General features: G+C 56.1%; 2 protein-coding genes across 7 annotated transcripts in view; both read left to right on the top strand.

Moving 5' to 3' along the window:
* The window catches only part of PLEKHG4B (pleckstrin homology and RhoGEF domain containing G4B), an 82337-nt gene extending 66759 nt beyond the window's left edge, over positions 1 to 15578 (top strand). For 3 of the 6 annotated variants that reach the window (XM_006928146.5, XM_023240054.2, XM_045039604.1), the window contains 10 exons: positions 469 to 1214; positions 3699 to 3951; positions 5685 to 5774; positions 5851 to 6081; positions 7270 to 7440; positions 8022 to 8202; positions 8765 to 8872; positions 9085 to 9345; positions 12486 to 12622; positions 14626 to 15578. In XM_006928146.5, the coding sequence (XP_006928208.3) occupies positions 469 to 1214; positions 3699 to 3951; positions 5685 to 5774; positions 5851 to 6081; positions 7270 to 7440; positions 8022 to 8202; positions 8765 to 8872; positions 9085 to 9345; positions 12486 to 12622; positions 14626 to 14631 (2184 nt within the window). In that variant the 3' untranslated portion in view covers positions 14632 to 15578. The remainder of the gene's footprint in view (positions 1 to 468; positions 1215 to 3698; positions 3952 to 5684; positions 5775 to 5850; positions 6082 to 7269; positions 7441 to 8021; positions 8203 to 8764; positions 8873 to 9084; positions 9346 to 12485; positions 12623 to 14625) is intronic. The other 3 variants (XM_023240052.2, XM_045039596.1, XM_045039612.1) reach the window with 3 other exon arrangements.
* Positions 15579 to 15671: 93 nt separating this feature from the next.
* LRRC14B (leucine rich repeat containing 14B) lies at positions 15672 to 20738 on the top strand. The gene is made up of 2 exons (XM_003981570.6): positions 15672 to 16963; positions 19594 to 20738. Exons 1-2 carry the CDS (start codon positions 16074 to 16076, stop codon positions 20234 to 20236), a joined length of 1533 nt encoding a protein of 510 aa, XP_003981619.2. The 5' UTR covers positions 15672 to 16073; the 3' UTR covers positions 20237 to 20738.
* Positions 20739 to 24442: the final 3704 nt, after the last annotated feature.

The following is a 24442-nucleotide window of genomic DNA, read 5'->3' as shown; positions in this document are numbered from 1 at the left end:
CTGCCGGGGCCAGAGCCCTCAGGAGCACAGCTCCTTGAGTGGGATCCAAGTGGTCAGGGAAGGCCAGGGCAGGGGTAGGAACTCTGTCCCTCCCACTGCCACGGCCTCTCACACCCGTCAGAAGTGTGGAATCGCTGATTTCATGGTCTGTCCAGCCCTGGCATCCCGGGGCCCTGGGACAACGCCACCTGCTGCTCTTGGGGACTGTGGAGGATTCAGACCCCTTTGAGCTCATGCACAAAATCATCTTGCCTACTCTTGGGCCGAGTCTGGCTGGCAGCTGCCTCTGTGGGCAGAGAGGTCTTCCTCTTGTTCTGACCATCTGGCTCTCCCCGGTGCTTGATATGGAGAACCTGGAGAGCAGAAGGAGCATGACCTGGGTTCACTTGAGCTGCTCATCAGCTACGGGAGTTTGGGTGGGGCCGACAGTGCTCCACTGCCCTGACCAGCACCCTCTTTGCTGTGTAGGTGGATGGGTGGATGCTGCAGTGTCTGGAACACCTGGGTCCCGAGCCGGTCACTGAGTATCCGAAGAGCTGTCACCAGGAGGCCACAGAGCTGACTGCGTGGAGTTTCCCCGGGGCGAGCACGGTGGAGGCAGGCCTGGGCAGCTGGCGGGCACTGCCGCAGTGGCACAGCTTGTGGCTGCAGAGCCAGCAGACTCGACTCTGCTTCCAAGGGGCCCTTTCTGGGGCTCCCCCCGACCCTGGGGCCCCACCTCTGAGCCCGAGCCCCCTGCAGTACGAGCTTCCCCGGGGGGCTGAGAGGAGGCACTGTGAGCCTTCTTGGATCCCCCACACTGATCCGGAGGGCCACACTGGGGAGCGTGCCCAGCTGCTGCCCGGCCTCCCTGAACAAGCCGCTCTCTGCAGGCAGGAGGGTGAGCACCCGGCCCCAGACAACGGCTCTGCCTGCTCCTCCGAGCCCATCCAGACACCCACAACCCACCCCAAGAAATATCCCCTGAAGAAAATTATGAGGAAAACACAAAGCTTTGAGATTCCACAGCTTGACGGTGGCCCCCGGGACTCCCCCTGGCCAGGCCACACTGGGGTTTTCATCAGGGGCCTGGAGGTGACCAGCACTGTGGCCTCAGAGAAGCAGCCCCCACCGAGGCCACATGCCGAGAGCCCCCTGGGTACTCGGACCCGGAGTCTGTCCTCTCCCTCCAGGATCCACCCATCCGAGGAGGACAGGAGGAGGCAAGCAGGAAGGTGAGGTGAACGTCCTCCAGCCTTTGGGCCTCGCGGTCAGTGGGGTGCCAGAGAGCGGAAGCCACTACATGCACTTTCACAAAATAGTAAATCCACAAACATCTCTCCAGGCCCATCTTGTCCTGTCCAGGCAGCACACTTGTGTTCGATTTTAGGCAAGATGTTTTTTACCTCCTGTGTTCAGAACGGTCATTGAAAACTGCTTCCTATTTCGTAGCCCACCCGCTCTCATCATTTGAGGCCAATTATAGAAAATCACAATAAGCAAATCACACCTACAATATGAAGAAATTACCTTAAGAATTACTTTAAAAAAAAAAAAAAAAGCCTTTCAGCATTGAGGTGAGAAGTATGTGTGTGCTTTTATCCATTGCCCAAATGGAGATGTCTGTATTAACTTGTTAAATGTTTAAGAAGATATTTGTAAAAACATACTTGTTATTCACGGTAGGATTAAAAAGTGGGCAAGAACTGTGCCCCATGCTAAGGGCAGGTAGTGACTCTCACCTGGCACCACGGCCTGCCCCTTGGGTTCTTAGTCCATTTTTATAGTGAGCAGGGTGGGCCACAGGTGGGCTGTCCTAGCCTTCCTTGCTCATTTGGTTGGTGGACGTGTTTCCTCCTCATACAGAGAACACCTCTGACCTGAGACGATCACCAAACACTCTCCTAAAACACACCTCTATGTTTCAGACTCCAGGCGGTTACAGTGCACCTAGTTCAGGGAGGAACCTTAGGTGGAACAGGAAGGTTTCATTTGGGAGCACATGAGGTGGGTTTCCCTGGGGGTTGGAATCCCTGGGAAGGCTCCAGGAAGAACCACTCTCCACCTCCCCTGAGCTCATCTGAAAGCTTTCAGAGGCACAGAATGCCCTCCACTCGCTGAGAGCCCCCCTGGTCACCTGCAGTGGACGGCCTCGGTCTGGAGGGAACAGGTTTGGGAAGCCATCCTGCCTTTGCCCCTGGGGACAGGTACCCTCTTCCACCTTACATGATCCACGGACCCACCAACCCAAGGTTCGGTAGCAGATTCCACGGCACACCAGAGACGGAGCACTTCCTCCTCGGGCAGGAGAGAACATTTAACCCTATCTCCCATGAAAACCCTGGCCCTTCTGCCAGTTGTCCAGATACAGTTCCTGTCACTTGGTCCATTTCCCCACATCTTTCTAACGATTATTTCCTAGAGAGTCAATTTCCAATTAACTTGTTCCAAACCCCCAGACCGTCCTAGTTTTGTTTCTGAGTATTTAAGGGTGCTTATACTGGGCAAATGTTGACAGGTGGTGTGCTGTGGGTACCGGGGCCTTGGGTTGGCTGGGGGCACCTCCAGGCCACATGTCCCAGCAGTACCACGAGGTCTGCGTGCTCCCAAGCAGCCAGCACGTGCTGCCCCCTGAGAAACAATAGGTATTTGTAAATCTGTTATGTGAGTGTGATAAGGAACAAGCACGCCAGCTGCAAATGGGGTGCATTCGGCAGCATTTCTGACCACAGGTGTCTTTCCTATCATTGGTTGCTTTTCATTGTTTTCCATTTTAAAAAAACAACAAGTACATACAAGTAATGGCAAAAAAAGATCTACCAGCCCCCATTAGTATTATCGAGATTGAGTAATGTAGGGAGGTTGCTGGCAGAATGCTGTCAAACAGGGGTAAGACTTTTGTGCCTCATTACTAGCAGGGTGGGGCTCCCAGTTCACCAGCTCTTCTCGGTGCCTCCAGAAGTGCTGTGTGCAGCAGAGACATGGCCCCTGCTTGGACCACACCAGCAGGAGCCCAGGGAACCCTCTGCATGGCAGGGAAGAGACAGCCTCCCCACTGCTGCCCTCCTTTGCTCCGTCCTGGGCCCACCTGCTCCGCATCTTCTACTCCAGCAGCTTCTCCTCGGCCTCTGGGTCAGACGTCTCTACAGCATAAAGCTGAGTTTTCAGAAATCCCTTCTGGTAGGTTAGCAGTCCGTGTGCATCAGAAACCCTCTTCTCATGAATCCTCACCACAGCCTTCTATGCAGTGTTCAGATCTCCCTACTCCCAGAGCTCTCCATGCAGAGGGTGCCAGAATCAAGCCATCTGGGAATGAGAAACCTCACAACTCTGGGTTGGAGTTAGGGGGCCTGGGAATCTCTCCTTTTCACTTTCCGAAAGGATCTTTTGTCCCAAAAGGCCGTGATCAATAATACAGAAGTGTTTCGTGCAACCAGTTTGTTTCTAATCACGTCCCTGCCCGTTTTTCTCATCTCATTCGTCACGTCAAAGGAGCAGCTCCAGGGAACAGAGCACACTTGACAGCATTCGTTGCTGAACAGAAAACTTAATCACAAAGGTTCTCCTGCCCACGAATAGTCATGTTTATTCCTCTGGGTTTGCAGAGCATTCTGTTTCTGTGTGAAGCAGCAACAGCGCGGACGAAGGGTCTCTCGAGGCCTGGAGTAAAGCTGTGACCCGTGCACAGCTGAGTGGCCACCTGCTTCTCTGTCTTCCAGCAGCCGACTGCAGCACATAATGGCCGAGATGGTTTCCACAGAGAGGGAGTATGTCAGGTCCTTAGGATATGTCATCGACAACTATTTTCCAGAAATGGAAAGGACAGACCTGCCTCAGGACCTTCGAGGGAAGCGCAGCATGATCTTTGGGAACCTGGAGAAGCTCTATGACTTCCACCGCCAGCATTTCCTCGCAGAGCTGGAGCGCTGCCAGCCCTGCCCCTTGGCAGCGGGCCGCGGGTTCCTGAGACACGTGAGTCCCTCCCTCCTGGGCGCTGACACCAGTGTGGTAGACCGAGGTGCCATCAGCCCAGGTCGCCCTTGGAGAGGCTGGGTCTGGTGACGCCCACGTTTCGGATCGTTTGGATCTGTCTGCAGACCAGACATAGGAAATGTGTCACTAATAGTATGTAAGACCTGCCAATAAACAGATGACCAAAATAGACAAGACGCTTGTGGGTCTGATCATACTGGATATTTTGCTCCGTGTCCCCTGAAGGCACCCTTGGCTCCCCCAAACCGTATGACACTGGGGGCTTCACCTGCATCATCACCCCTAATTCTGTCGAAAGCCCCACTTCTCACTTAAGGTAATAGGCCAACAGCACCTCCCCCAATCAGCTTGCTTCCTGTACTTAGGAGCCCACCTGGTCCCCCTGCAGGTGGAGCCCGGGCCAGCCCAGGGAGCTCTGAGCCAGTCCAGTCGGACTTTTGACAGAGGTTCATGGAGTGTGCACGTTAACTCGAGAAAGGCTGCTCTCTCCTTGATAAGTGTCTTCTCAGCAATGAATATGGGATGTCTCCCTATCTGCGTCTTTAATAAAATTCTTAATTCACTCTGAAAAGAAAATGCTTTCACCAAATTACCAAGTAGTGTTCTAGGTACTGGGGACCTAGTGGCATCTGTGTTGTGGGCAGATGAGACACTGACCTCAGCGTTATTATGTAAATTACCACAACAGAAATGTCCAAGGATGAAAGAAATCCCATGTGGCATCTTGTTTTAAAATTTAAGCTCAAGTTAGTTAACATACTTGTAGTCTTGGCTTCAGGAATAAACCCTGCTTACCCATCACTTACATACGACACCCAGTGCTCATCCCAATAAGCTCCCTCCTTAATGCCCATCGCCCATCTAACCCATCCCCCACCCACCTACCTTCAAAATACCTCTCTGTATTTAAGAGCCTCTTATGGTTTGCCTCCCTCTCTTTTTATCTTATTTTTCCTTCTCTTCCCCTATGTTCATCCGGTGTGTTTCTTAAATTCCACATATGAGTGAAATCATATATCTGTCTTTCTGTGACTGACTTATTTCACTTAGCATAATACCATCTAGTTCCATCCACGTTGTTGCAAATGGCAAGGTTTCATTCTTTTTGATGGCTGAGTAGCATTCCATTGTGTATATATACCATATCTTCTTTGTCCATTCATCAGTCAGGTGACATTTGGGCTCTTTCCATAACTTTGGCTACTGTTGATAATGGTGCTATAAACGTTGGGGTGCATGTGCCCCTTCGCACCCGCATTCCCATTTCCTTCGGATAAACACCTAGTAGTGTAATTGCTGGGTCGTAGGATAGTTCTATTTTTAATTCAGCTATTTCTAAGAAGGTGCTTTTAGCCGTAAGGTGAACTCTGTGTCGTTTTATATTATTGACAACGGTGAGAATTTTACCGGTTAACACAACTTTGGTTCTTGACCATTAAATGAACAAAGGCTCTCCATGCCCCTTCCCAGGCCAGCCTCATGAGGACTCCCTCTCCCTCTTCCCCCAAACCCTATATGGTAAAGACCGATTCTAGAACTCTGGCCCCGAGCCGAGCAGGCCCTGCAGGCTGGGAAGCCTAGAAGATTGTAGTGCAGCACCGAGGCTCCTTCTGTCACGCCCCCAGGGGGACTGAACATGGAGGGTGAGGAGAGAGGCATAGACTCTGACCCCAGCCCCCGACTCAGATGCATGGTGCCCTCCCCTTTTGCAGGAGGAACAGTTTGGCATGTACGCGCTTTACAGCAAGAACAAGCCCCGGTCAGATGCTCTGCTCTGCAGCCACGGCAACGCCTTCTTCAAGGTCACCCCCCCACCCCGCGAGCCGCGCCGCCCCCCACCCGGCCCAGGGGCTGACCCTTTCACCCTGGCCCTTGCAGGACAAGCAGCGGGAGCTGGGAGACAAGATGAACTTGGCCTCCTACCTGCTGAAGCCCGTGCAGCGTATGGGCAAGTACGCACTGCTTCTCCAGGACCTGGCCAGGGAGGCCAGCTGCTGCCCTGCCTGGGAGCAGGAGCTGGGCGAGCTCCGGGCTGCCGAGGGTGTGGTCCGCTTCCAGCTGCGCCATGGCAACGACCTGTTGGCGATGGATGCGGTCCGAGGCTGTGATGTAAGTGCCCTGAGGCCCTGATGGGCTCTCGTGAGTTCAGGAAAGATGTGGCCTGGTATCAGAACACATACGCTTTCCTTTGGGGAAGTCTCCCGAAGCTTGAGAACTCTCAAGGGGCTCGCAGGTGAGGGGAGCAGAGAGCGGCTTCCCGTCCAGGTGACTAGAGCAGCAGCTGCAGGGTGTGAATGGCAGGCCATCTGTTGATTAGGGCTCCTTGAGGACAACCGGATGCATGAAAATGTGGGCCATCGGGCTTGGGGCAAGCCAACATTGGCTCGTCCCATGCTGCCAACCTCTCTGCTGGAGTGCTGAGGGCCGGCATCCATGCCCCACCCCACCACAGTAGCATGGTAGGACCAGCATAGGCAGAAGAGGAGCCCTTTCTCTGGCAGAGCCCCTTATGTCTGACATTCAGAGGGACGGCCCCAGAATTCCCAGTACAAAATGAAAATGTGGGTGCCCTGCTTAAAAACAGCACTAAGAGTTTCATGAGCAGTAATCTGAGCACGGGCCCTTCTGGCCACCATGATGCAGCACAGCCCCCAGGCCACCACCCATATGGATGTCCTCCCACTGCCAACGCTGGGCACCTGCAAGGTGAGCTGGCCTGTGCGTGGGCTTGGCTGGGGATGTGCCCACGTCCTGCCCTGCCTCTTCAGCCACGCAGACTGGCAGGAGCCCCGACCCTGAGGGTTTGGCACCGGTTACAATGTGTGGGTTTTTCCCCCACACATCCGAGCAATTCTCAGATACCAGCTGGATGTCCTATCATTCAACTCAATGCTGACACCATCTGCCTGGACGTAGCATGAGACCCCCACAGGTGAAGGGCTCCCCTTCCTGTGGCAAAGGTCAGAACCCAGAGAAGCAGTGTACTTATGACCTCACCAGTGTACCGTAGAGGGCACAACTCAGGAACAGCCAGATGGAAGAGAGGCACAGGGCCAGGTGCATGGAAACGGGTGCAGAGCTTCTGTGCCCCCTCTGAGCGTCTCACCTCTTCACCAAGCAGTAAGCTCTCAAAGCCTGTCCTTTGGGGTTGTATGGAGGCCTCATTATAGGACTCGTTGATTGAGTCACTGGCCATTGGTGATCAATTTCACCTCTAGCCTCTCTCCCCTCTCCGGAGGCCGAAGTGGGGTCAGGTCAGGTCTCACTGTCCCTGAGGGAGGCTGGTTCCATCTGCAGGTAAATCTGAAGGAGCAGGGGCAGCTGAGATGCCAGGACGAGTTTATCGTCTGCTGTGGAAGGAAAAAGTATCTGAGGCACGTCTTCCTCTTTGAAGACCTCATCCTGTTTAGCAAGACCAAAAAGGTGGACGGAGGCTACGACACCTACATGTACAAACAGTCCTTCAAGGTAACACGCCTGCCTCTCACCGGACGCCGCTGGGTGTCAGGTCCTGGTCTGCTGGGTGTGAGCAGGGACATGTGCTATCTGTTGTTTTCTGTGATTCTGTCTGGGCTTCGAAAGCCTCAGACCTTCAAAAACTGCAAGGAGGCACTTGTCCTTTATAGTTCCATGTACTGGTTCAGTGGCTGGAAAAAGTCTCCTCAATCGGTAACTCCATTTCAGATTTTGGCATGTCTGTAGGTGTGGCCCTCACCTGACTGAGCTTCTGAGCTCCTGAGAGGGTCCCACAACCACAGTGCCGTACCTGCCCATGCCAAGGAGCATATCAGAGAGGGTTCTGTAGTCCCATCCGGTGTGGCAACCACAGAACCTTCTAGGCCGGCCTTCCTTTCTCCAGTGGGGGAACTGAGGCCCCAAGAGGGAGCCATTGCACACGATTGGAACCCAGTTCATCCAGTGGGCCCCAGGCCTGCCTCATCCCTACCATTAGATGTCTGGGTGAAGAGACTCCCAACACTGAGGTGCTGGGGTCAGTCAGCCAGGGAGTGGTCAGTTGGATCAATGGTTGCTCACTGCTTGTGGTGCAGACAGCCGAGATTGGGATGACGGAGAACGTCGGAGACAGTGGCTTGAGGTTTGAGATCTGGTTCCGCAGACGGCGGAAATCCCAGGACACCTACATTCTCCAGGCCAGCTCTGCAGAGGTCAAGACAGCCTGGACCCACATGATAGGGCAGATCCTGTGGCGGCAGGCTCTGCGGAACAGAGGTGGGCAAAAAAGGGCTATCGAGAGCCAGCTCTGTGTTTAGGGGTCTGGCCTTGGAGTAGAGGTTTGGGGCCAGGGGTTAGGGGCTAAGTTCAGGCCAGGGGCATGCGGTCAGGGGTTGGGGTCAGGGGTTAGGGGGTTGGACCATGCTTGGGGCCAGTTTGGGCCAGGTGGCCCTTGGAGAGCCCTAGGCCCAGGTGGCCCCTGGGAGGCCCCCTCCGTCAGCACCATTTATGTGGAAGTGGCTGGATCCTTCCATCAGCACACAAACACGTATTTCCCCTTTACTCATGTATAAACAAGACCCCTGTCCCCACACCACGGCAATTCCAGAGATGTCATGACAAAGCACCATGCCCTCCTGGATGATAGGACACTGTTGTCTCCCTGAAGGTGAGGGACCTCTTCTGGAAGGCCCTATGCTCCATGTGCCAGGACCCCACCTAGGTTTCTGCCCCAACATGCTCCTGGTCTGGATTGATGGTGTTGGGTGCAGAGCATCAACAGGTGTGGTATCAAAGCCAAGCCACTGCTTGGAAAATGTCCTACCTGCTTCTGTTTTAGAGCTCAGAATGCAGGAAATGGTGTCAATGGGGATGAGCACCAAACCGTTCGTGGACATCCAGCCCAGCGATGCAGCCATAAGTGATCGGGCCGTCAAGAAGGGGGCAGGTAATGTGGCCTCAGCCCTCACTCTCACTCTGTTCCGCCGACTCAGACTCAGGTCCTGGCGCTCACTGTGGGCCCCAAGGGCCAGCACAGTGGGCTGGACGTGACTGCAGTGAGAGGGACCTGGTCAGTTTTCAGATGGCCATTTCATTCTCGAGTCTGGACCACGCTTTTGGAGCCAAAACCAGACCCACCTGCTTTCTGTCCCCTTCCAGAGTCATGGACGCGAGCACCCATGGCCGTGCCCCCCTGTGACCACGCCACCTCCTTTAAGAGGCCACACTCTACCATCTCAGACAGCAGCACCTCCTCCTCTGGCAGCCAGTCCTCCTCTGCCCTGGGGCCACCGGGCCTGCATGCCACTGCCAGCCCAGCCCTGCGGAGCTCCGCCTCCTGCCCCTGGCCGTACGACATGCGCACCTGCTTCGAGGAGGAGGATGAGCTGGAGCAGGAGACCGGGAGCCAGCCTTCCACGAGTGAGTGTACTTAGCACTGGAGCCTGCACGCCCCGGCCTCCGACAGCCGGTCCTGGGGGTGGGGGGGGCAGTTCACGGGCTCATTTATCTCCCTTGCTCCTATGTACTTCCAAAAGTTTTCAAACGCATTCTGATTTTTCTTTATAAAGAAAAATTTGTTAAAAAAACAAACACCAAAAACTTTTACTTCCACCCAAAATGAGGTAATAGGGGACAGACCTAAAACAAGCAAGCAGACAAAAACAAGACGAAACAAAACCTAAACAGACAAAAGATGTGAATCAAGATTTTGAGACATAGGACATCCAGCACCACAGGTAGTGACCTGAGAGGCAGGAATGTGATGTCACACATTCCTGTGATTGGTCCGATTTCTGCCCTGAGAGGGGTGCAGTGAGGGGAGCCTCAGAACCCCAGTGGAGGAGGACAGACCAGGGGAGCCCCATGCAGGGTGAGCCCTCTAGGGTCTGGGCCCAGCAGAGCGCTGGTCAGCACCGCACCTGAGGAGGCCGCCCAGGCCTGAACCTCTGGGGGACTAAAGAGCCTCCCACGGCACAGACAGCAGCAGCCCCATCCTGGGGCGGCTGCAGGTCCTTGGAAGGGCTCGCTCAGGGGAGGGTGTTGGACTGACACTGCTGCCGAGCTGCCAGCACGTCACGGATGGAAGACGTTTGCCGGTAACCTCACTGCATCCTACAGCAAACCTCTAGGAGGTTTATAGGGTCACAGAAACATCCAGCAGCCAGCAGGGTAGACTCACACTGTCCCGTACCAGGCCTGCAACGATGTAGGAGACAGACCGTAACAAGGGCTGTAATCAATCGGGCAACGTCAGCTGGAACTGACGTGACCGTTAGAATCACCGATCCTGGTGGTCACACCGTCATCCTGTGTCTCTGCTGTCCACCACATTAAGTCACAACAGGGAAGATAGGGTGGACTAAGCTTAGCAAGATAAACGGCCACAACGCCCGAGGTGAACATGTCACTGGGTGGGGTTGCCAGAAAGTAAGACTTGGCAGAAGAAAAGGTTAGTGATGTAGCAGTAGAAACTGTCCAAAATGACACAGAGAATCAAGGAAAAAGAGCAGTGAGCTGTGTGACAACTTCGAGCAGCCTGACAAACACGTACCAGCGTCCCCAAAGTGGAGGGACAACAAAACTCTGAGGGAACAATGGCTGAATATTTCCCTGACTTGATGAAGGGTGTAAACCCAAGGTCCCAAGAAGACCCCTGAACCCCAAGCACACAGAATGCGCGTTGTAAACTGTGGAAACCCAGTGACGACAGACATCTTGAAAGCAGCCAGGGGAGCCGGCGTGTTCTGTGCAGAGGGACTTCTCACGGCGGACAACACGTTGGGCTGGCATTGTCTGACAACCATCGAGTTCAACGTGACAAATGTGTCTTTCAGGAATAGTGAAACAAAGCGAAACAACATGCTCGTGCATATGAAAAGCTGTAACTGTTCCTTACCAGCAGACTCCAAGGAGAAGGGCAGTGACACGGGGGGGACAAAGGCTGAAGAAAGGAGGGCTCTTCTATTTAAGTCTCTGTAAGAGACAGTGGCTGTTTGAACAGCACAGTGTCAAGAGAACACGGGGTGAACACGCCGAGGCCATGGTGTCTGTGTACATAGAACGGATGGAGATGTGGCGGTTCTCAGCTGTGTGGTTCTATATGATTGCTGAGGTGTGTAATACCACCAGGGACAGATTGTAAGTCGTTAGGTATGCATTATAACCCCAAATGACCCCTAATATAACAAAGCAAAGATTTGCAGCTAATATACCAACAGCGGAAATAAAATGGAACCCTAAGAAAAGCTCAATCCAAAAGAATGTAGAAAGAGGAGAAGGAGAACAGAAAGACTAACGAGAAAATAGACAGAGGCTCAGCATACCCGTGACCACAGGAGTATGCATGGGGCACAAGCAGCCTTCTGTGACTGACACACGTGTGCTGTGCAGACCGTGTCCGTGCTGTCGGGCCTCACAGCCACCCACACGGGTCCCCCCCTTGTCCGACGGCGCACGGAGAGGCCTGCATTCTGAGAGCGCCGGCCTGCACGTGGAGGGGTGGGTGTGTTGGCTGGGCCCACGGTGGTTGGTTTTTCGTCTCCTGTGTGTGGGGAATCACCACACACATGGTGTGGAGGGTCACAGGTGTCTGGTTTTCCACAGAAATCCTTCCCACAGCCCCAGTGAGGCCCTTCCTCGGTGACACTGCCTGGGACACACGTCCTCCCAAGCCCCCATTGTGCCACCATGACAACACCTCCGAGGGCACCGCTGACCACAAAGGCGTGTCTGCCCCGATGGAGGCATCGTGCCTGAAGTCTGCTGGGGGTGCCCGGGGGTGCCAGGTGCCCCGCACCTGCTCAGAACAGCAGCAGCCACCTTCGTCGGGCCTGTGCTCTGGGCGGGCCCACAGGGAGCGTGGCTGGGGGTACGCCCACGTCGCCAGCCCACAGCCACTGCGGTTTCCTGGTGCCGCCCTCCCTAGCTCCCACGTGGGCTGGTGCGTCTCCCAGTGAAGCCCAGGTCTGGAGGTGGGGCTCTCTCTTCTCCTGCGATGTAAGACTCGGGCAGGAGTCTGTGCGGGAGGGCTCTGCCCAGCCGTCGTCAGCTCCGCGCGGAAATGGCCCTGTGATCCCCACGCAGAAGTGTGTGGGAAAGCCCACACCGGCCACACGGAGGTTGTGCCTATGCAGCAGGGCCATGGCCGTGGCTCCGCCTGTGGTGATACAGTTGGGGCCCCCAGCAGCCCTTTAGGGCTGAGCCCTCATCCTGTCCTATTTATTTAAGCCGTGTGGCCCTTCTTGGGCCTCATTTTTTATTTTTCCCCTTTGACTGATGTGAGCCAGAGGCGTCCCGCTGGTGGAGAGGTCACCTGAGCACCTCCCTCCCAGTCTTCTCTGATTTCAGAAAAGCAGGGTCAGGAGACACTTGCTCATAAGGGTGTCCGCTTGCTCCGGCAGCACGGTCCCATCTGTTGTGACCCAGCCTCACAGTTGTCCCGTCATAACTCTGCGTGCATAACACATGCCTCACTCTCTATTTACACGCTTCAGGGGGCCCTGAGTGCTGCGTGCAGAGGCAAGGGGGCCAGCCACCCCTAACCCAGCCCCTCTTTGCAGTGACTGAGTGCACGTCGTTGGGGGCCGGTGGCCTCAGGCTCCCGGGGCTGTTCTCTGAGGAGGGCCCCCAGAGCGCCTGCCCTGCTGTCCCCAGGAGGGGCTCGCAGCAGCAGCTCCACAGCCAGTTCACCACAACCGTGAGTACCCTCTCCTGAGACCTCCCTGTGAGAGGCCTGCCGGGCATGCTCAGGACCTGCCTGGGGACCCTGCTGGTGGGGCTTCCTGCTCAAGGGTTGGCCGCTCTTTGTCCTAGTCAGCAGGGGCGCCAGGCTATTGTTGGCAGCACAGGAGAGCCCAGACGCCGCTCAGGATGTACACACAGGCACATCGCCCCTGAGAGGGTGGGACTGGGGTGACCAGGGCAAGAAATGGGGGCGCCACTCAGACACAGAGCCCTTCTCAACCAACCTTCACCCAGCCCCGGGTCATACACCTATCCACTGCAGGAAGCACCATCCTGGTTCTGGGAGAACCCCCATTCCCCCCATCTCATGGGAGCTGTCCCCCAGTTCTTGGGAGACACCCCCATTCCCCCACTCTGTGAGAGCCATCCCCGAGTTCTGGGGAGACCCCCCATGCCCCCCACTCTGTGAGAGCCATCCCCCAGTTCTTGGGAGACACCCCCATTCCCCCACTCTTTGAGAGCCATCCCCGAGTTCTGGGGAGACCCCCCATCCCCCCACTCTGTGAGAACCGTCCCCCAGTTCTGGGGAGACACCCCCATCTCCCCATTCCCCCACTCCGTGAGAGCCGTCCCCCAGTTCTGGGGAGACACCCCCATCTCCCCATTCCCCCACTCCGTGAGAGCCATCCCCCAGTTCTGGGGAGACACCCCATCCCCCCCATTCCCCCACTCTGTGAGAGCCGTCCCCAAGTCTGAGGGTATGCTGAGCCAAGAGTGTATAGAAGACAGGCCTTTGGCCCATGCACCCTAGATTGCTGGTGATGACCAGTGATCTGGGCTCTCATTGGTGATTGCCTCCCCTTCTGACAGTGGTTTGACTGGCAGACAAAACAGGCCCTAGGTGTGGGGCTGTCCCGGCTTCCCCTGAAGTAATGGGAGGGTTCTCTCGTCCACTGTCACCTTAAGATGCTGGACACGCCACCACCAGCCAGGGAGCCTGGGTGTCTCCGCCTTGTTCCATATGCTCCCACACACAGTCACGTGGCTGGACATTAACAGCCCCCCAGGAGGAGCACCCTGGCCAACGAGGCTGCTCCCCTGTTACCTCTGTTCCTGGACCAACCTCCCTAGGACCTCACTGCCTGTACCCCTGGGAACCACATGTCAAAGAGGGTGGCGTGGGGCTATTTCTGAGAGCTCAGGCATTCCTCCAAGAGGAAAGGACCCGCAGACCCAGGCCCAGAGGCCTGGCCACAGAAGCCGATGGGGACCACTCCCACCTGCCCCAACCCCCGGACACCCCTTTGGAGTAGCTGCTGGGGAACCTGGCACCCTGCCCTTCTGAGAACTGGGTACCTCCCCAACACCCACTCATATAGCCCGTGCCCTGAGCATTGCCAGGGGTTGGTGCTCTGAGGCACGTGCACTCACACGTTCTGGGATCAGAACAGCAAACACAGAACTGACACGTTTCAGGGTCAAAGTGTTTTGACTTCCAAATGCATCGTGATGCCAGCCGAGGTGGTCACCCTGTAGGTTCTGTCTGGACCCAGACCCAGGGACGAATCCACCACAAGGGTACCCAGCCTTGCCCTGACCTCGCCAGTGCTGGCCCCAAGTGCTTTTTTTTTTTTTTTTTAATGTTTACTTATTTATTTTTTGAGAGAGAGAAAGCACAATCGGGAGAGGCAGAGAGAAGGGGAGAGAGAATCCCAAGCAGGCTCCACACTGTCAGCACAGAGCCTGATGTGGGGCTCGAACTTACGAACCATGAGATCACGCCCTGAGCCGGAACCAAGATTCAGTCGCTTAACCGACCAAGCCCCCCCAGGGGCCCCTCAAGTGCTTCTTAAAAATGGATGTGTGTCCATGAGTCTGAGAGCACCTTGCAGGGTATGAGGCCTCACGCAGCACCTCCCAGACAAGGACTCTGTGCTGTCCACGCCTCGGGCACCAAGCAGCTGGATTGGGGGGAGGCCTGTGGGGTATGAGTAACCACCCTCATTCTTTCCACAGCTGTGAGGTATTTGGATGAGACTCAGCCCAGGGAGAATCCCCGTCAGAGGGAGCAGAGGACCCTCGGCCCAGACCTGTGCCTGAGGTCTGGGAATGAGGTGCTCATGCTGGGAGCTCCTGATACACCCCTACCGCAGCTGCTGGCCACCCCCACCCTCAGCACGCCATGGGCCCTGCCTGCCTGGCCATCACCTGGCCTCCCTCCACTCCTTCTGGGGCTCCTCAACCCCAGTCCACAGGCTCAGAGGGCTAGCCGGCCCAGATCTCCACCCCCGCACTGCTCTGAACTCCCCCGTGCTCCGAGGGCTGTGCCAAGGTTGGGGTGGAAACACACGGACCCCTGGTTCCGTTGGGGAGGTCCAAGCAGGCTTGGGGTGTCTCAGAGCAAGGTGGGCCCTCTGCAACCCTGTTTCCTGCAGTTCCAGGCCACACAGGCCCATGGGCGACAGTCCCCTGGAGTAGCCCTCAGTGAAATGTGTCCCAGACACAGAGGGTGCCTCTGAGTATAATTGGAATATTGGTTCTCTTTCCTTTTTAACAAGGCATGTGTAGACAGTGGGGCTGCCGGTCACCACCTGTGGGCCTGGGTCCCAGGTTGGGGTGAGGGCACAGCAGCTAGGCCTGAGGTCTGGGGTGTAGAGAGCGCCCCAAGAGGACCACCTCTCTCCAAATGGAGCAGAATAATAATAAGCAGGGAAAGCCTAGGTAGACAGAAGACTTCAGTGAGTTTCCTGCTGCAGGTGTCTTCCCCACGAGACCCCCATTCTCCAGGCGGCAGCACCACCAGACCAGCCACCTGGAACAGGGGCGGGTGGACAGGCAGGGTCCACACCAGAGGGACTTTGCGACTGTGCGTTTCCCAGCTGCTCTGAGCTGTTTCCATTGTTACTTTGTTTCAGTGCTGACTTGTTCCGAACTCCAGGAACATAAATAAATGGGACCTGTTTTTCTAAGACACGGTCACGCTGCTCTTACTTGGTTCTGTTGTGCCCAGGGACGTCACCAGCATGCATCACCCAGGGAGCCTGGCTCCCATGACTCTGCGGGGACATGCGCAGCGGGACCTTTGCCTGGGGTCTCCCTGGTCCACGCCCAGGGCCACGTTGCCCGCTGCAGCTCCCAAGCACGGGCCCCCCTGTGGTGGGCACGGGCGGCACTCTTCAGGGGCCCGGTGCTACTTAGCCAAGCACTCGGGCAGCTCTGCTTTCACCAGCTGAGCGCTCCAAGGACAGGCTGGCCACTGGCAGACGCCTCCAGGGCCAGAGGCAAATAAGCACCCACGACCAAAATAGCTGTCAGATGACCAGAGGGCCCGCTCACCACCTTTGGCCCAAAGGCGAGCTGCTCACAGCAGCTGCAGCTAAAAATAAGCGAGAAGGGCACCCATCTTTGGGAGAATCGCAACGAGAGAGCACCGTCCTGCCTTCGGGCCGCCACAGGCAGGAACGATGAGGTCGCTACGCTTCATTTCTGCTGAGGCCCTGGTGTCTCACCCCCAGGTGGCCAAGCAGAGCCTGGATGGTGTGGCCCACAATCTCTACCCACTCCTGTTCAAAGCCAGCTACTTGCTGGAGCAGGCAGAGGTGATCCGCACCCTGCTGGAGCGCTGGCCGCTGGAGGAGTTCTGGCTGAGTGCGCTGCTCGGGCCGCGCTCAGAACCCCCGGAGGACTTGCGGGACCGCGCCTGCCGGGCCTGCCTGGAGGCCTGTGTGCAGGGCCTCGCGGACCACGTGCTCCGGGCCGGGGGCCCGAGGCGGCTGCGGGTGGCAGACCTCACAGGCATCCGAGACGTGCAGGTGCAGCAGTGCCCCTGTGGCAGGGCGCTGGGCAGGTGGGGCCGCACGGAGCTGCTGGCCAGGACCTGCTGCCGGCTGCAGGCAGAGCCCCTAGTGGCCCAGCGCCCCATCCAGGTCCTTGCTGACCTCTTTGTCACAGAGGGCAACTTCAAGGTGGTGGTGCAGGCCCTGGGGCCATCAGGCCCTGCCCCACTGCGTGTGCACTGCCTTTCTTTCCGCGCTGACAGCCTGGGCCCCAGCCAGCTGCTGCACGTGCTGCGTCTGGCCGGGCCGGGTGAGCTGCGCAGGCTCGAGGTGGTGCACAACGTGCGGCTGCATGCGGGACACGTGCAGCAGCTGCTGGCCCAGGTGGGCTTCCCCCAGCTGGCCTCGCTCACCCTGCCTGCCAAGGCCTTCGACGCGCCCCCCACCAGCACCCCAACCCCCGACGGCGAGGACCCCCTCCTCACCTCCATCGCCTGGGAGCTCAGCCAGATGACCCAGCTCACAGAGCTGAGCGTGGCCTTCTCCACCCTGACAGGGAAGATTCGGAAACTGCTTGGGTGAGTCTGGGGTGACGGGACGGAGGGCAGGCCGGGTTAGTGGTGTCTCTGTTCACAGCTACTCAGCGTGGGTCTGGGTGACACGGGGCCCTCTCAGCGGCCAGGCGGAAGATGCACAAGAGACCTGCAGATGGGACCTGGCAGTTTACAAGGGCACAAGTTTCCCGGCTCCCTCCCTCTTTACTCTGTGAGGGCCCAGAGCGGCAGGAGGGCACAGACAGAGGCGTGTGACCCAGGGGGGTTAGGTTGCGTGTAGCCTGGCAACACAGGGAACTCAAGGAGGACTGGTTTTGGTTAGTGGGCAGAAGAGAAAATTAGCAAAACGAACAACATACAAGTGACTATGTTATATTGTATTAATTATCTGTCTCATAACAAATTACCCCCATACTGGCCTATGGTGGGCCACAAGCTCCGTCAGAGCCCAGCACAACTTGGGTCTACTCTTGTGGTCTCCTCTGAAGGCTTGGTGGGCCAGGAGGGTTAGGCCATCCACTTCCAAGTTCAGTGTGAGGCTGTTGGCAGGTGGCCTCTGCACCTCGGCTGCTGGGAGTCCTCACGACAGAGAGGCTGATCTGAGAACCAGAGGTCACCCAGCTAGAAGCTCTTGAGACCGATGTGTCCACACTTCTGCATACCTTGTTGGTTTGGAGCTAGTCAGCGGGTCCATCCACGTGAGGGGAGGACACCACACAAGGGCGGGAGCACCAGGAAGGTCAGGGTTCCACCTGGTTGGTGACTGGCCATGAACATAGAAAATTAAACTTCTTTCTTGAGCCAGTGGGGGTGAAGATGTGGCTTCTAGTTTAGGGAGTCCTTGGCTTACAGATGTTTCTCTTCTATACAAAGGAACCCCAGAAGCTGCTGGCCAAGGGCTGCACTCACCTTTCCTTCTCTTTCCTAACCCTCCTCCTTCACCCTGCCTACCCCAGACCCCCCCATCCCTGGTCTTCTGTCCAAGGTCTTCTAGAGAGAGGAAAATGAGGGCTCCCTTCCTCCTTTCCTCCTGTCCCCAGTCTCCTGACATAAGAAAGGATGGTTCTGAGCTCATGTATGAATAAACTCTGGCATATATATGGTGGCTGGCTCTTTGAGACCCTCAGGACAGTCCTGCATTTCTGGCCTAGGTCCTCAGCCTGGATGTGCCTTTGCTACTGGGGGAAATTGGTTCCACAAGCCAGAGGACCCATCACCGGCCCAGCAGGGCCATCTTGCTAGCTCAGCCCCTGACAGGCTTTCCTGTCTCCCACCACATTCTGACCCTCCACTGGTAGAGTACGTGCTCCCACGTGTGTTTCAGTCTGGCTGATTGTCAACAGCCTGGTGAGGACCCAGGGAGGTCCCAACATGACGTGTGTCAGGCTAAACAAGTGTGAGACTGGGGGCGGGGGGGCGGGGTCGTTGGTGGTGGTGGTAGTCGGGGAAGGCTCACTCCCTGGCGTGACTTTGAGCAGAGACCCCGAGCATTGAATAGGCAGACTGTGCGGTGGCCTGGACAGAGGCGCTAAGGGCCCAAGCTGGTAATATGGAGGGATCAGGCATCAGCAGGGGGAAGGTTGGGGTTGGTAGGCAGGGCAGTGTGAGAGAGGGGAGTAGGGGAGGGGAGGAAAGGAAGAGAGAAAGTCCTTGGAGGTTCTGAGCAGGAAGAAGGTGTGGTTGCGTTCGTATTCACAAGGTCTTCTCGGGCTTCTTTGGCCCACACGATAGACCTGGATGGAGGGGCCGGGAAAAGGACAAGCATGGTGGGCTCTCAGCACCCAGGGAAGTACAGGTGCAGGTGCAGGGGCAGGAGGGGTGGCAGAGAACAGGACCCCATATACTGTCCTGCACTGAGTGCTCAGCCTGATGGCACCAGACCCGGGCCCAGCATCACCCAGGCAGGGTGGGCTGAGGATGTGCATTCTTCACAAGTCCCAGGGCGCAAGGGCCCTTCCTGACTTTGAGAACTGCCCACCAGAGCAGGGTTTACCCCGGCTGTGCATTTGCTGATGCCGGGCCACCTACCCCACTTACATTAGAACACGGGAGGGTCTTTAGGTCCCAGCAAGGCTAGGGCTGGACTAGATGGCTCCATGGCTCTTCCCCGCCCTAAAGTTGTGAGGGCTTCCTCTCTTTGTTCATAGTGAAGCTAGCTGTTTTGTGCCAGCTCACGTGCACCTCACTGCCCCACGGCAAGTACATGAGCAGACACAGTGAGGGATTGACAAAACAGATATAACATTTTAGGAACTGATGACAAAGGCCAGACCTGTCTTGGGCTAAGTTAATTCTTCTCTACACTTGGTCACACCACTGGTTCAAGACTCAGCTCTGCCATCACAGCCCCAAACTGTCCACAGACAGGAAGCAAACGAATTACCCTGGTTCTAACAACACTTTATTTATGGACACTGAAAACTGAATTTCATATTATTTTCACATGTCACAGAGTATCTTTCTTCTTTTGATTTGTTCCAATGTTTACAGATATAAAAACCATTTTAGTCTTAGGCTGAATAAAACAAGGCAGGAGTGGATTCAGCCTTTGGGCCATGGTCCGCTGACCCATGAGATAGAATTCACCTTTATTCCTCCCAGAGCTCCTTGCGGGGATCTCCTTTCACCTGTGCTCTTTTCCGCCCCGCCCCTAGCCCCCTGAGGACACCGCTGAGGGTCCTGGACCTGGCTAACTGCTCCCTGAACCACGCGGACATGGCCTTCTTGGCAGACTGTGCCCACAGCATGTGTCTGGAGGTGCTGGACCTCAGTGGGCACAGCCTGTTCAGCCTGTTCCCCTCAACCTTCTTCAGGCTGCTGGGCCGGGCTGCCCAGACACTGAGGATTCTCACCCTGGAGGAGTGCAGCATCGAAGACAGCCACGTGAGCATGCTGATATTGGCCCTGAGCCCTTGCCATGAGCTCTGTGAGCTTCGCTTCCTGGGGAACCCGCTGTCGGCCCGGGCCCTGAGGCGCCTCTTCACAGCTCTCTGTGAGCTGCCCAAACTTCGGTGCGTAGAGTTCCCAGTGCCCAAGGACTGCTACCCTGAGGGCACCGCCTACCCCCAGGATGAGCTGGCCATGTCCAAATTTGACCAGCAGAAATACAATGTGATTGCTGAGGACCTCCGGGCTGTGCTGCTTAGGGCTGGCCGGGGGGACATCCAAGTCTGCACGCCCCTCTTTGGAAGTTTTGACCCAGATATCCAAGAAACAAGCAATGAACTTGGAGCTTTCTTGCTGCAAGCTTTCAAAACTGCTCTAGAAAACTTTTCTAGAGCGTTGGAACAAATGTAGTAGGCCCTTGAGCAGGCCAAAGGGGGCCTTGTAGTTCAGCTGCACGACACCCCGGGCATCCTGAGTCAGCAGGCTTGGGTATCCGCTCCCCCGGCCACCACCATTTGAAGCATCTCTTAGTGAAACTCGTGTGTGACATCCATTAAGCACTAGAGGAGTGGAAACTCTGGCTCCAGGAAAGGTGACGCAAGGCCACTTTGGTGTCAGAGCTCCACGGGGACCCACGAGCTGTCCGCCACCGTGGTAGTGGTGAACAGTGGAGCAGTGCTGGGCAGGACGGGAGCAAGGAGAGGGAGCCCAGACATCAGGCCAGGGCCAGGAAGACACCAGAACCTGTCACAGAACAGGTTGTCTGTACCACGTCTGGGTGGTTTGAGTGATTGAGTCCTGATGCATAAATGCTTAATTACAATGTCGGGGCTAGGTTTCTGTTAAGATCTGACTCATACGAAGGGCTAAGTGCTAGGATGATTACATACTAATAAAACAGCAGTGTGACTTATTCGGACGTGGCTTTAATTTCAACGCAATTTGTATTTTTTTAAGTATCTAAGAATATGAAAATGAAACGTTTTCTCAAGACAGAGGCTAGGGCTTGATGGGGCCACACCTCCTCACACCATAACCACCAAGTTCTCAATGGGGGTTTGAATGACTGTGTGAGCAGGCTCTGTCTTGTGTCCAACAGCAGGTCCCTCCTCCCCCCAGGTGAGTCCCTGTCCAGGTATGTCCCATGCCTTTCTCTCCACAACCAAGTGGGGCTGCCTAAGATGTGGGGCTCCCGAGTGACAGCTGTCTCAGGATTCTGCTTACTGGGGAAGGCAATAAGGTTCCTCCCGGGTCTTTCAGGAAAGGAGGACATCCAACAAGGGGACAGGAGGGAAGAGGTGACATCTAACTCCCCTTGCCCCTCAGATCTATTTTCTGAGCCACCACCCTCACTGCTCTGCTCGCCCTCGGCCATCTCCACAGGTCCATCCTGCTGGCAAAGTCTCTGAACCCTATTTCAGGCACATGGAGTTTGTCATTTTAAGAAGGCCTCGAAAAGAGGGTAGTCACAGAGCAAAATTTTGCAGTGATTTCATTCTAACTCTAAAGAGTGAATTAATTTAAACTGTTTGTGTCTGTGGCTGGCAGGATAGGACCCAGCATGTACATGGGCAGCTGTGGTGGAGATGGGCCCAGGGGTGCTGTGGTGACTGAAGCAGGAGGTAGGCACGCAGGCGTCTACTGGTAGCGAATGTTCCTGACGGCTCCCGCTCCTGGTGCCCCTGAAGGACGAACGCATGAAAGCCAAAGAGGATGGTGGGGGCGGGAGGCACATTCAGAGCAACTCTGAAGCATGTGAAGCAGCCAAGCAGGACCTATGCCTCCTGTGCCATCGTGGTGCCTGTCGTTCACTTGTTCCTGTGGACCTGCTGGGCCCCAACCCTGAAAGTGCCATTTCTGGCCACGATGGGTTTTTGCCACACCTGCCCAGCCTGGGAATCAGAGGCTCTGACGATGCCCATGTGATGTCGGTCACAGGAATCCTGCCAGGGCCCAGGCACATCCCTGTGCTTTTCATGCCGGGGAGGGCACGGCTCCAACCCAAAGGCAAACTGTGGGGACAAGAAAACTCATCACGCAGGTGGAGAGCGGGGCAGAGGGCCGGGTGTCAAGAGGTTGCGAAGGTCCCACATGGCAGCTCGACTGTCTCTCCTCCTGGTGAAGCTTAGGGGCCTATCACTGCCCAAATCTACCCGGTCTTCCTAGGGGCCAGACACCTGAATTAAGCAGGAACAGTGTGAGGACCATGATGGACGCTGGGAAACGTCTTTCCAGGACATTAGGGACATGGTCTTTGCTCCCCCCAAGTCCTTTGTGGTGGCTTAATCATCGCACATCCTCCAGGAAGTCAGCGCTGCTTCCTGTTGCCTATCCTGGCAAAGAGGGAATGCAGATTCAGGGGCTTCCACTTGGTCCTTCCTACCCTGCTTTTGTTCCAGATGCTTCTTTCCAGTTGTACACTCCAGACGAGGAGAGATCGACTGATCCAAGGAACCCTCTGTGCGGGGGACGTGGCCAGAAGACCTGGAGACGTGAGCCTGTGGCTCTTAGTATCACTGACGCTGTCTCTTTCCTTCTCATTTTGTGGCTTGAGCAACACCCTGATCAGTTGCCACCCACTAGACCCTACGATTCCATCTCTATCATTGGCCACCGCGGCAGCTCCCTATGGGTGAAGGCTGTCTTCTGGGTCTTGATGCCCATCACAGTGATTCCACCCACCTGCCCCTGCCAGTCCCGAATGCCATCAGCCTGGGGCCCAAACCCACCCACAACATCACCGCCGCCAGTGGGCCTCACTTACAACAGCAGCCCTGGCCTGTGGGCAGCAGGCACTGCCGAGCTACTCAGTGGTGCCAGAGCCCTCTTCTCAGCACCTCAGTGGGGGCAGCAGCATCTGCCCTCATGTGATAAACCCTCTCAACACCCCCTCCACGCCTCCATGAGCCTCTGTGCTTCTGGCTCCGGGCAGCCTGGCACTCATCCCCCACTGGCCGCAGGTTGCCCACAAGCGGCCAGTGTCCTCGCAAGGACATTATACGCAGGGATACAGGGGAGTCCCCCACAGCGGGGTGCCCTGCCCCACCCTTAGACGCACCCCCCCCCCCCCCCCCCCCCCGCCGTGAAGCCCAGGTCCTCTTAGGTGCAGCCATTTCCCCCTGGAGCAGGGACTTGGCCAGTGGCGGGGGCAGGGGGTCTGCGGGAGGGGCTCAGACGCGATGCTTCCCCGCAGTCTGCACCCTGACAAGACCCTGACTTGCCAGGGAGTCTGCAGAAGGTGGATTTCCCACAGAGCTGCCGCAGAGGCAGTCGTCGGTTGGCACACGAAGCCTCGTTTTCTTGTCAAGACTTCCTCTGATGTTAACAAAGGCCACACACCTTGACTTCCCTGCACCCTCTCCATTCGAATGCCGTAGGAGCATAGAACCCCCGGTTCCCAAACTGCCACGCACGGGAATAGAACAGGTAATACGCAAGCTCAGGAGGCCCCGGAAGAGAAAGACCGAAGCAAACATGCACACGCGAAGCAGAGAAGCCACTGAGCCAAGGCTGCTGACGGGTGCTGCCGTTTCCGGCTCCTCTCTGAGGGACTGGCCTGCGCTGTCCACTCCTGCCCTGAGGGTTCTGTGTCATGTCCTCGAGTAAGCCACCCCCTTGTTACTGTCTCACGTAGCTTGGATTGATCTCTGTTACTTGCAGCCAGAGTCCTAATCCGGAGAGAAAGGGAGCAGCTGTTTTTGTCACTGCTGGAAGAGAGGAGCACCTTGTGTCGGTGAGCAACAGCCCACTTAGGCGGGTCCGGGCACTTCCGGAGGCCCGGCTCTGGCTGCGCACAGCCCTCCCGGCAAGCTCTGTGACATCTCTCTGGCCTCTCCAGCTCCGGCTGAGCTGGGTGGGGTCCCCTGCTCCCTCACAAGATAGCCTAGTGAGCACACGCCGTGGCTGAGTCTTTGCCAGCGCCCGCGTGTCTGCTTCAGATCGGCTTTCCTGAAGTGACACTAAAACGGGGGAACTAATGACAAACTTTTCCTCCCTCTCCTTAAAGAGATGATCTTGGTAAACTGTTCGGCCATCAGACCTTTGAACAATCCCACACAGAAATACTCCATTACGTCGTTTAATTAAATATAACTTCTCTTTTCAAAAACACACAGGTTCTTGGGTAAAGACTTCCCTGTCATAACTACGCATCATTGGTGCGTTTGCAGAATTACTTTGTCACCATGAAATCAACAACTTCCTCTGCCAGCCCGTATACACGTTATAGACAGACACAACTGTACACACACAAAGAAATACGTGGAAGAATTCTGATCTGTCTCTTTGAACGTTCACAAGGCGGGAAAGGCATGTTTAACATAAATTGAGTGGGATTAATCTATAGCACTGTTTCATTTTGGGGACATTCAGGTCAAACCCTGTGCCTTCCAACTTTATTCCAAAGTGAAGCACACTGAAGTAGGCACTTCCACAGGAAGCAGAGGCTGAACACAGCCCCGCCCCTGCCCCATCCAAGCCCTTCCTGTGGAAATCACTGCAACCCCACCCACGATAACCTGGTGTCCCCAAATCAATTAAAATCACAGGCTGTGAAATGACCCCTCTTCTTGACTGCCACAGAGACAGGCTCCCTCCAGGGACAGGAGCGTCAGTCTG

Source organism: Felis catus, chromosome A1 (genome assembly GCF_018350175.1).
Source record: "Felis catus isolate Fca126 chromosome A1, F.catus_Fca126_mat1.0, whole genome shotgun sequence".
Taxonomy (NCBI): Eukaryota; Metazoa; Chordata; class Mammalia; order Carnivora; family Felidae; genus Felis; species Felis catus.
This window is presented reverse-complemented; position numbering and strand designations above follow the sequence as displayed.

Bases quoted from the DNA above. Each gene is read 5' to 3' on its own strand.
- LRRC14B (XM_003981570.6), top strand. From the start codon at position 16,074: ATGAGGTCGCTACGCTTCATTTCTGCTGAGGCCCTGGTGTCTCACCCC. The intron at 16,964-19,593 runs GTGAGTCTGGGG...CCCCGCCCCTAG, and splicing joins AAGATTCGGAAACTGCTTGG to CCCCCTGAGGACACCGCTGA.